This window comes from Theropithecus gelada, chromosome 3, assembly GCF_003255815.1.
Source record: "Theropithecus gelada isolate Dixy chromosome 3, Tgel_1.0, whole genome shotgun sequence".
Lineage (NCBI taxonomy): Eukaryota > Metazoa > Chordata > Mammalia > Primates > Cercopithecidae > Theropithecus > Theropithecus gelada.
In genome coordinates, this window is record NC_037670.1 from 101608286 (window position 1) to 101620696 (window position 12411).

The 12411-nt window shown below is 35.0% G+C and overlaps 1 protein-coding gene across 1 annotated transcript in view; it reads left to right on the forward strand.

Annotated features, from left to right (window-relative positions):
- Positions 1 to 5657, forward strand: part of THSD7A (thrombospondin type 1 domain containing 7A) — a 510460-nt gene extending 504803 nt beyond the window's left edge. The window contains exons 25-28 of the mRNA XM_025379535.1: positions 483 to 565; positions 917 to 1127; positions 3545 to 3632; positions 4324 to 5657. Of these exons, the coding sequence (XP_025235320.1) occupies positions 483 to 565; positions 917 to 1127; positions 3545 to 3632; positions 4324 to 4408 (467 nt within the window). The 3' untranslated portion in view covers positions 4409 to 5657. The remainder of the gene's footprint in view (positions 1 to 482; positions 566 to 916; positions 1128 to 3544; positions 3633 to 4323) is intronic.
- Positions 5658 to 12411: the final 6754 nt, after the last annotated feature.

Below are 12411 nucleotides of genomic sequence, written 5' to 3' on the forward strand. Positions count from 1 at the left end.
CCAAAAAACACCCTGAATTAGCAGAAATTGTGATTTTTCTAAAAAAGAAATATGCATTATTTAAAGAAAACATTTATTTAGCTAAAGAGTTATTTCTAAAGACATGAAAACTATCGTTTTACTTGAAAAGGAAATGAAATCAGCTTTTCAGTTGCTGGACTTGGCTTCATGTGCTCCTGGCAGAAAAAGGTTGTGTGCAATTAGTATTTTCAAAATAGCAGCTATAAAATAATTATTTCAACAAACGCTTGTTGAACACCTGCTGAGTACCAGGCACTGAGCTAGCTCCCCTGGGTAAGAAGGGGCTGGAATCACTAAATAAGGTGGTTAAGGTTAACCAAATATTTCACAGTCAACCACTGACAGAAAAATTCCTGGAATTCCCAAGGTAGTTCAGGATTCAAAGACAAGTCACTAACAACAGTGTATTTTCATCATAACAAGACATATTATTTGTCAAAACATGATTTTCTGTTCTGCAGGGGGCTGCTTGGTGATGAGCCAGCCTGATGCCGACAGGTCTTGTAACCCACCGTGTAGTCAACCCCACTCGTACTGTAGCGAGGTATGTGTAAATTCGTCAGGGCAGACAAGCCAGCTCCATCATTTGTCACCCCACTGTCTCTTGTGCAGTTTCATCTCCCTCCAAAGAAAGCATGTCTTGAGGCATAAAAATCCCATTTTAGACATCTCCTTTTATCAATCTAAAAAGTCCTGAATTCACTTGCTTTCACCTTTAGAATACATTTATATATAATGCCAAAAGTATGTTTCTATGTAGTTAAAAATATCACAGGAATTACATATAGTAATTCCCAAAACAAACCTTGTTTTAAAGCCTTCTCTTCAAGTCCGGTCTGTTAGACTTTCAAAGATTCCTTGCATGGCTAGTGTAAATCTTCTTGTTCTCCTGCAGACAAAAACATGCCATTGTGAAGAAGGGTACACTGAAGTCATGTCTTCTAACAGCACCCTTGAGCAATGCACACTTATCCCCGTGGTGGTAATACCCACCGTGGAGGACAAAAGAGGAGATGTGAAAACCAGTCGGGCTGTACATCCAACCCAACCCTCCAGTAACCCAGCAGGACGGGGAAGGACCTGGTTTCTGCAGCCATTTGGGCCAGGTGAACTGACTAGACTAGTGTTGAAGTAGAAACCTTTAGTTATACATGTAGGCAATGCCAAAGAATTAAAAAGTGAGCAAGCATTTTTATATGAGCTATTGATTATTTTATCTACATGCATTTATTCTGATAGTGCCATCTATTCTTAAATTTTTTACTATCATTAAGGAAAATAACTCATGTTTGAAGTTCAGAGAAATGAAATTACTTCTGAGAAAAAATTTTGGATCAATATGATTCAGTTCAATTCCAGTCCAAAAATTACAAGTATAATTAATTTCAAATTGAACAAAGATGGAAACATGAATTTTTAAAAAATGTGTTGTCATTCAGAACTAGGATAAAGGAGACTATAAAGGCATTCCAGAATTTTTAATTTGATCATAGGAACAGTAATAGTTTGACCCATAAATAAAAACATCAGGAATGCAGTTCTGTGCCAGGGGGCACGTGGTAGATGGACCAGTTTGTATCAGCCCTAAAAATCAGCATACTCAGATCTGTACTAGTGCCAGATACACAGGGGCAACAGTGGAGCCTTCCCTTCTGGATGGGATGATTCAAATATTTTTTCACATTCACAGACAGCTCTTAATGTATCTGGTAATAAATGCAAAGCCAATACAGGAAAATGCTTGAAGACCTCATGATATGCTATTCTCTACTCTACACACTTTCCCTCAGTTGGATTTAATCATATGCTCATCCCTAGAACTAACCTGGTGCTTGAAAATGTGCTACATGGTTTATAAAGCAGCTAATAATATCTTGCCACTTTTTCTCATACCCTGGAGGAACTACTAGTCCATGAAGCAAAGGAAATCTCCAGTCAGAGCCAGGCATAGTCTACTTTAAAATGCCATTAGAAACATGAGAAAAGATGGAAGGAATCTGCATAGCTAGCACATCTCCATTTCTGTGCATTAAGTCTGAATACTTTACCTTATTGGAGAATAAATGTTGGATTTTTAAGATATTTTAAATGTTTGGGAGATTTGCTTTTAATCACATGATTCCTGCTTTAATTGGCTTATTTGGCTGATAGTACAATTTATTGTGCAAAGCTGACTCATCTGTGTAAGCATGGGAAACTCTTCCCTTAGTGTTCAAGACAATGGACTAGCAGACAACCAGTAGCAATTTTGACCTTTACTAAGAATTGAAGCAGACCTCCTCAGATCAAAACCAGTTCTTTTTTTTTTTTTTCCCAAAAGATTGTTATTGTCATTATTTTAAATTTTATATATAGTTTCCCCAAAGTGAACATTTTAATATATTTAGAAGGTACATGTTCTGAAAACTTAGATATTCTTTGATTTTGAAAAACCCAAAAAAATTTGTTGAAGAAACTCTCAACGTAGAGAACCTCAACCGTGGAATGGTTCTTTTGATTCTAAACTGAACTCAAATTAAAAAAAAAAAAATCTTTAGGATTAGAAAGAAATGATATTTAGAATATTTATTGAGTTTATTCCCAGCAAATGAACTTCTAATTTGATCTAACTCCAGGCGAAAAAATTCCACAGTACCAATTTGCATTTGATGCCTTTCAAATATTGAATAAACCAGAGTCTACGTGAGGTCAGTTTTGCCCAATCTATAATTTAACACTAAGATCAAATATTTAATTGCAATAGAAAATATATGTTGATATGAGGTATGAGGTCAAATTAAATCAGCCAATGTCATTAATAACATCTTGTGCTTGAAGTTTATTCAGAGCATAAAATTGAGGAGTTCAAAGCAGATGAGACCAGAAACCCAAATTATAAAAGTTCCTGTTATGTCTGATTCCATATAATAGAAAAGGTAGAAAACAATTTATAGATCCTTTTATATGTTAACCAAACTAGTTGTTTTTGTAAATGACATTGTCAGCCAATTTTAAAACACATTGTAAGTGCAGACTAGATAAAAGATTATTAATTCCATAAGACGTTAAATATATTCACTTTCATTTTACCTGGAATAAAAATGACAAAATTTTTGTTTAAATACCTATCTGCATTAACTCGAGGTTGTAGAAACTTTCTTAAAATTGCATTTTTCATCTTATCATTGCAATTCTCAAAATAGATTGAAAATCAGAAGAAAATGTTTATATAGCATTACACATGTATTGAGTTTGAAGTAAAATTGAGATGAAAGGCAGCTGAAGTTTTGACAAAGAAACTTGAAATCTGAAGTCAAACATTTATAACTTTTCAATTCAATTTTCCTTGATAATTTCTCTTTAATGAAGCAGTATCTAACCCATAACAGCAGCTTTGCATTAATCATTAACTGTGCTGAAGCAATAATTCTTTTTGGGTTTTGAAAGAAATTGGTCATGTGTGACTGATCATTGGTCATCGTTAAAGACTGCCTCATGTATACCAGATTAATGTAAATTAATAACTAATATCTCTTCTTCTTAGATGGGAGACTAAAGACCTGGGTTTACGGTGTAGCAGCTGGGGCATTTGTGTTACTCATCTTTATTGTCTCCATGATTTATCTAGCTTGGTGAGTGTTTAAATAATTAAAAATCCAAAGAGATACTTAATCGTAACACAGAAACAGCAAACTAATGTCTCAAATAAGTTCTCTACATCTATCTGGTGTTCACATGAATTTCTAAATAAACATGGCTTTAGTCCTAGATGGGCTAAAAGCTACCAAATCTGAACCATTTCATTTCTAAAGATGAGCAAGAACTTGCTGTGGGTCATCTTCTCGAGTGTGTTCTCTTGCATACTTTCAAGAGAATATTGCTTTGTACTGATTATGGCAAACTGTGGATTTTTATATTGAATTACTAATGGAGGAAGATATTACAGTAATACCTAATCTTATTCAACTATCTTTTAAAACATGCATTATTTATAAATTATGCATTATTTATAAAGGTTTCTGACCAAATGAAAATGACCCCACTATGATATTATTTCTGTTGTCAATACTAAAAGAATCCCACTTGGATAATTTATCTTTTGTAGGATAGTAAAACATTTGAAGCTTACTTAGAGTTTATTCAAAGCAAAAACTGAAATTCAAGGAGATCAGAAAATCAAATTCTAAGGTAGACTTTAGGCAATGCAGGCAATGAGGCAATTTTGGTTTATCAATTTGTTTTTACTTTTTTTTGCTTAAAGCAATCAAATTTACAATTAGAAACTGATTTTCTTTCTCCTAATTTTAATGAATTGTTTTACAGCAAAAAGCCAAAGAAACCCCAAAGAAGGCAAAACAACCGACTGAAACCTTTAACCTTAGCCTATGATGGAGATGCTGACATGTAACATATAACTTTTCTGGCAACAACCAGTCTTGGATTTCTGACTTCATAGATGTCCAGAGGTCACAACAAATGTATCCAAACTGTGTGGATTAAAATATATTTTAATTTTTAAAAAGGGCATCATAAAGACAAGAGTGAAAATCATACTGCCACTGGAGATATTCCAGACAGTACCACTTACATAGAGACCATCAACCATGAGAATTATAGGAGATTTAGCTGAATACATGCCGCATTCTGAAAGTTTTATGTCATCTTTTCTGAAGTCTACCAACTGAAAAACCACTTTCATCTCTAAAAAATAATGGTGGAATTGGCCAGTTAGGATGCCTGATACAAGATTGTCTGCAGTGTTAATCCATAAAACTTCCTAGCATGAAGAGTTTCTACCAAGATCTCCACAATACTATAGTCAAATTAACATGTGTACTCAGTTGAATGATACACATTATGTCAGATTATGTACTTGCTAATAAGCAATTTTAACAATGCATAACATATAAGCTCTAAGCTAAGCAGAAAATCCATTGAATAAATTCAGCATCTTGGTGGTCAATGGTAGATTTTATTGACCTGCATTTTAGAGACGGAGCCTCTTTTTTAAGACTTCATTCTTGTCTCTCTCCAAAGTAAGAATGCTGGACAAGTACTAGTGTCTTAGAAGGAAGAGTCCTCAAGTTCAGTATTTTATAGTGGTAATTGTCTGGAAAACTAATTTACTTGTGTTAATACATTTCTACTTTCCCTGGTTTTCAAACTGGTTGCCTGCATCTTTTTTGCTATATGGAAGGCACATTTTTGCACTATATTAGTGCAGCATGATAGGCGCTTAACCAGTATTGCCATAGAAACTGCCTCTTTTCATATGGGATGAAGACATCTGTGCCAAGAGTGTCATGAAGACATTTGCAAGTTCTTGTATCCTGAAGAGAGAAAAGTTCAGTTTGGATGGTAGCAAGATGAAATCAGCTATTACACCTGCTGTACACACACTTCCTCATCACTGCAGCCATTGTGAAACTGACAACATGGCGGTAATTTAAGTGTTGAAGTCCCTAACCCCTTAACCCTCTAAAAGGTGGATTCCTCTAGTTGGTTTGTAATTGGTCTTTGAAGGCTGTTTATGACTAGATTTTTATATTTGTTATCTTTGTTAAGAAAAGAAAAAAGAAAAAAAGGAACTGGTTGTCTTTTTAATTTTGAGCAGATGGAGAAAATAATGTATCAATGACTTTTGTAACTAAAGGAAATCAAAATTATATGTTGATTTTTCCTTCTCTCTAATTTGATTTCCTAGTTTCAGCTTGAATGTCTGTGTTGCAGGCAGTATTTCAAGATCCATAGTCTTTTGCCTTTCTCACTGGCAAAATTTGAAGCAATCTCTTCCATGCATGATTTCAAAACTAAAATTTTAAAAGAGAAATAAATATCTTGCCCAAGACTTCATTACATATCTAGACCAAGAGTGGCAAACTTTTTCTGTAAAGGACTATACAGAAAATATTTTCCAAAAGGTCTACGTTGCAACTTCTCAACTTTGCCATTCTGCTAATGCGATCTTAGTAAATAAAAGAATGAACATAACTGCTTTCCCATATAACTTTCCTTACAGAAACAGCGAGTAGGACACCTTGGCAGGTCATATTTTGCTGACCCCTGGTCTGGATGTTTTTTAATGCTAACTCTCCATAGTGTCATCTTTCGTTTTCATTCAGTTACCCACTGACTGTTCAATGTTCAAAGGTGAGACTTTACAGTCATTACATTTCCCACTGTACCAAAAGTAGCTATATTTTCTACAGATGTAGCCCTGGGAATGGCACAGTGGAACAATATTTAACTCAGCAGACTTCTTGCAAATGAAAGGAAAACTCAAAAGGTGCCATTAAAAAGCAATACCATTTTCAGGCAACATTATTACAACAACCTTTGTGAGAGAGGAGGACACTAGCTTTTCAGGTTCTTTGAAAAATAGTATAACATGCTATTTTATCTTAAACAGCTGTGTTCCTGTAAAAGTGTTTTGGATTAGAAGGTATTTTACCCTCATACTGGAGTATGAACTCCCTCTGCTGTTCATTAGAGTGTTTGCAAAGATTACAAAAGACATCAGGTTAGGATGTCGTTGTCCCCAAAATGAAAATATTTGTATGTATTTCAATAAGAACTAAATGCAGTAAGCGCTAATTCCTTATTCAATATTCACTATATTCGGAAATGTAAATCATTTCAAAAAGAACAGGTAGGAAGATGAAAATTTTACTTTAAATCAAGGATTTAAAACCATAAAAACAAAATCCATTTTATCTGTTTTATTAAAGAGGAAGAAAAAATAATATTGTTACTCTAAAACTGTGATTGTCTATGTATATACTCAGGGGTCTTCCAAATAATCCTAAAGTTGATCTCTTTGAATAAAATAAAATCCATTTGTCCAAAATGGTTAAGAGAGAATCTATTATGGTTACTTGAAAAATTCAGCTAACCCTCTTATAAAATGTTGCAACACCTAATAATTTTTAAATGTGGGATAGAATACCTACTAAAGCTATACTGAAGATATTGTAAAGTGTCACTAATTCAGAAAAGATTAGTATCATCCTACCTATAAGAATTAGAAAATCAAAATTATAGAATGTTATGAAAAATACAAGACATTTTATTCATAAATTGATTAGATTTTACAGCATATGTGTGTATATGTGTATATATATGTGTGTATGTGTGTATATATATACACACACACATATACACACAAAATTATATGAGAGAGGGGAAATTAGGTTCAACTTGACCTAATAGAGAACGTATTGGAAGATCACTGTTAGGATAAATAAATACTGGATAACCTCTTGTTAGAAAGGTGGAAAGAGGAGAATGTAGCAATCTGGCTATTTTGGACAAATGGAAGGTTACTATATTCATGTTTATAACATGAAAATGGCCTTATTTTTGTTTCTGGCATGAGACAATGAGTTAAATATTTTATTGGAATTTCATCAAAACCTTATTTTTCCTGTTCCTTCTAAAAATTTGGGAGGGGAATATAGTAGTAATTTCTCTATTGACACTTTCAACCTTACCGAAGTGGTCTGTGAGGCCAAAAAGATGTAGAACTGCTGTTCCCTAGAATGAAGGTCTGTTTGGTTTTTTTAAAAAAGAGCAGAGAAAGTTTGATACAGTAGTATATGAGTTTGCCGGACTATTTCACTAGAAACCATGTAGAATAGAACTAACTGATCTCTTTTGAAAGGGGCTGATTTGCTTATTCATCAATACCTAATCCAATATATAGACTGTAATCTTATTCAAAGGCTTTTTTGAGGACACTACAGTGTAGCTTAAGTGAATTAAAAAAGAGTGCATAAAAGCATGTTTTAATTACTTATAACAAAGCACAAATTACTTCTAAAAAGGCAAATATTTATTGACACGTAAGAGTCTGCTAGGCACTATAAAAAACAAAAGTTAGTAACAGCTTTTGTATACATAGGTACTTAAGACATCCAAAAGAAGGGAAAAATGCCTAATGAGTGAAGATAACACTGAAACCTGTTGACTTTTACTCTAGGTTTGTTTTTAGAGGGGGTTAGTATTTTCCCCTATGTAATATACATGTCTTTAGGCCATGGTATTAGGAGTTTGATTTTTCCCTGCCCCACCCTCAGGTAGGTGGCAGTGGTCACTGTAACTTAATCAGACCCCTGTTAAGTTCCTGGGCATTTCAAGATACATTCATGTCTTCCTTCTCACAGGAATTGAATAGACCTCTTACACATTTATTTACCTCCCCCAACAACCTGTATATTTGGTTCTTTCTGATTATTTTCTTTGCTTGGTCTCTTTCTACTCTCAACAGCTATTCTTACCTACTTCCCACTAAACATGCCCAATTTTTTAATTAAAAAAAAGAGAGAGAATTCCTATATGTCCTTCCCTATTAGAATCTAAGTGTCACTCACACAGAGTGTGAACATCCTGACTTACACCAAATCCACTGGTCAAAGAAATGAATAAAGGGAAAAGGAAAAATGTGGAAGGCATGTAGGGAAAAAAAAAACCCTTTTCTATAAAAATGTCCATGCCTACACTTGCTTTAGATCACCCCATATCCTCCTGTCTCCATCTCGAGTCTTTGTTCACATTCCACACCACAAGACAGTGAGGAAGGCCCGTGCTTTTCAGTACCATACAGAAGGGAGAGCCTGTTCTAAAGCTGACGTGGGTCTGAACAGTACATGAGAAGCACAATTCCCAAATGATCTGGGATCTCCTGTTTATGAAAATATTACCAAATTCAAGTGTGGGTCCTTCTGTTTCCGCTCAAAAATTGAGGGTGTTGAAAGAACAGTCATCCTTGAGCAAATCTGTGAGGAATCTTGTCGGAATGTGATCTTTCCTGGGACTAGTTTAGTTGTGAGAACTACATCTGCCTGTTTTGGGAATAAGAGTCTCCCCTGGTCCTGCCCTCAGGCGGTCCTGGCTGCAGGACAGAATTTCAGGTATCAGAAACTGGTGTGTGAGCCAAGCAAGTAGTTATCCTTTTATAAAAAGGATGGTTTGCAGTGTGTTATGATAATCTTATATCTAGCAGGGACACTGAAAAATGGTTATGTCTACATTATTAAATGAATAAAACTAATGCTAACCAGTTAATTTAGCATTTTTTTGTATGTTTCTACCAAGTCAGATCTTAAAAGTGGGCAGTATATGAAGAGATTTAGTTTGTGTGAGTCATGTTTTCAGTGATCAAAAATCTCTATATTATTTAGAATTGTCAGTCTTGTGTTTTGTAGATTTATTCTGTTTTTAAGCCATAGTTTCTAGATTACCTACTTTTACCCTCAGTAAACTTTTCCCAACTATTTTTCAGAAATCTGTTTGTGTTTATTTTTAGAAAGTAAACATTTAGATTCCTTTTCTGGTACTTTTTTCTCCATTTCTATCACAGAGATTTGAAGAGATCAGTATCTATCATTGTAAAATATAACTTTATTAAATTTGCAATGTCTTTCTATAAATTATTATTCCCTGAATGTGTATTTTATGTTAACTACCTGAATATTTATTTTGTTTAAATAAGGAGGCAGCTGTCTAAGAATTTATGTTAATATTACTTTGTAAATTGTGTAATGTAATTTATTTTACATTATGTACATTTCCTTTTTAACGCACAAAATGTCTATATACAATTAACTACAGATTTGCAAATAATGTCACTAAGCTTTATTCAGTCAATACAGATGGCATGTGAAGATGTAATATGCTTTTTTACATTTTCATATGGGTTATTTGTAAATAACTATATTGCTGACAAACATAAATACGGAAATCATTTTCATTCTAATCATGTGTATCCGTGTTTTGATTTGCACCAATTGCTTCTTAAATATGGATTAAAGTTTTTTTCCAGTGAATACCTAAATCCTTTTACCTACTGTATTGCCCTTTCCTGGGTCATATAACAACTTCAATTTGAAAAGTTCAAGAAATGCAACTTTTACTTTGAAAGTTGGCTGAGGCCACCAGGTGAATCATGGACAAAAGACCTCCTGGTCTCCAGTCAGTTCAAAAATGGCAGCAGCAGAGGATGGGGAAACTCTACAACAGAGTACAGCTCTTCCCACCCAGTCAGTCATAAGGCACACCCCTCGCTGTCTCTTGTCCCTGTGTCTACCTACAAAAAACCAGACCTAAAAGTCAAAGCAGAAGCTCACGCCTTAACAAATTCAGGAAGGGACACACAACTTAGACAAGTTACTTCTGGGGTAGTTTGCAGTTAAAACATCTTCTGAAATAGCCATTTGCTAAAATATAAGTAAGTAGGGAACCATCTAAGCCCTCAATCTGTGAACCACTCAGAACATGTCGCTAGCCTACATGCTTGATGGAAAAATGATAATTTCCAGTCTTTTTATTTTCTGCATTACTCATTACAAGTGAAACTAGGTGAAAAAATTTTTCAAAGTATCACACAGATTTTTTTCTAGATATCTGGACTTTCATAATCAAATAGCTAACTTCGTTTTTTATTTTGCAATTCCAATTTATGCCCTACAAACACAAATATGAATATGACTAGTCTACATTTTATTTTTGCTGCTTCTGTGTCCCTAGTGATTCTTTCATTAAAGTCTGTATATATTCCATAACACACACACTTCAATTTATACCCCCCATCAGTGTCAGTTACTCTGAAAAGATATTGTACGCATACAAAAATGCATAAATGTAGTCAGGCTTTCTGATATTGCAGTACTTTTATGTGACTTCCTTTCCCCCTTTCACTTTCTTCCATATCATCTCCCAGCCAAGTTAACTTAACAATTTGATATGTATCCTCTCATATTTTTCTCCTTGATCATATGACATTATAAATATGATAGTGGGGAATGAGATATGTGAGAGAGAGAGAGAGAGAGAGAGAGAGAAATGGGTGAATTTAGTAGATACAATTAGGAAACAGCTTCATTTTTTTTTTCCTATTATGTTTTCTGACACTATAAAATGTCCTTCATCCTGTCTTTGGCAACACCTAAGACAAATCCCATGGCTTTTTGATAACAATAAGAGTTATCAAAGTATCAGAGTTATCAAAGTTCCAATCCAGGCTAATCAAAACATCAATCCCTCTCATTGCTTTCATCTCCTTGACTAGTAGCACATTTGAGCAGCTTTTCATCATTTCATATATGTCTGGCTATTTGGACTTGATCTTCTATTACATATAATTTTCAAATGGCAATTATGATGATGCCAATATGGTTGTTAATTTTAGGCCATCAACTAATTTTTATTTTATTATCTTTTGAGACAGAGTCTCATTCTGTTGCCCAGGCTTGAGTACAGTGGCACAATCTTGGCTCACTGCAACCTCTGCCTCCCGGGGTCAAGCGATTCTCCTACTTCACCCTCCAGGACTGCAGGCGTGTGCCACCACACCTGGCTATTATTTTGTACATTTAGTAGCGAGGGGTTTTCACTGTGTTAGCCAGGATGGTCTCCATCTCCTGACCTCATAATCTGCCCACCTTGGCGAGGCATGACCCACTGCACCTGGCCCTAAATTTTAACTTTTCTGTAAAGAAGGAAAAATAAATTTGGGGATTATATTTCCCCACAATCTTTTTTTTTTTTTTTTTTGGTCATCTCAGGCAGGGGTTCTGCCACCATGGCTGTGGCCACCTCACTGTCCCCCTGCCTGTTGTGAAGCTGGATATTCTCTCTCTATCCTAGCTAGCCCCTATGCATGCACATTCCCACTCATGCTCACCCTTGAGCACAGTGTGGCTGGAAGTGATAAAGCTGGAGCCCAACCTTCTGTTAAACTACACATTCTCCTCAGAGCTTTGACATTTTTACTACCTCTACCTAGAAACTTCCCCCTGATATAGGCATGGCTGCTCCCCCACTTCATGCAAGTCTCTGCTCAAATGCCACCCCTCTGAGAAGCCTTCCTTGACTCTCCCACCACTCTCTATTTTCCTGACCTTCTTTTGTTTTCTTCATGGAACCTGATATTACATATCTTCCTGTTGTTTTTTCTCTCTCCCACACAATGGGAGAGGCCAGGTCTTTATTTTGTTTCTTGCCTGGAATAATACCCAACACACAGTAAGAATTATGATTTCCTTTTGGGTGAATAAATGAACAAAAGAATTAGTGAAGTGCAAGGTTTGTGACCAAAGAGTAGATAATAATAAATAGCGGATTAATTATGAAGTGGCCACTAGGGTTAAAAAACCAACTAACTCATCCATAGCTTAAAGCTGTCGGTACTCTACTCTCATAAATATATCTTATATTGATTTCACTAGCCAGATATATATTACTCTAAACACTTAGAATGCACAATGCTAACAAGAACAGAACAGTAACAGAGCAGTTGAAGAAAGAAAAACAGTAACTGAGACTGGTATCATAGAGGAGTGACATTAAATACCTAGGGATACTCCAGTAAGATGTGGGCTCTGGAATTTATAAAACTGTATTGAAAACAGGGTC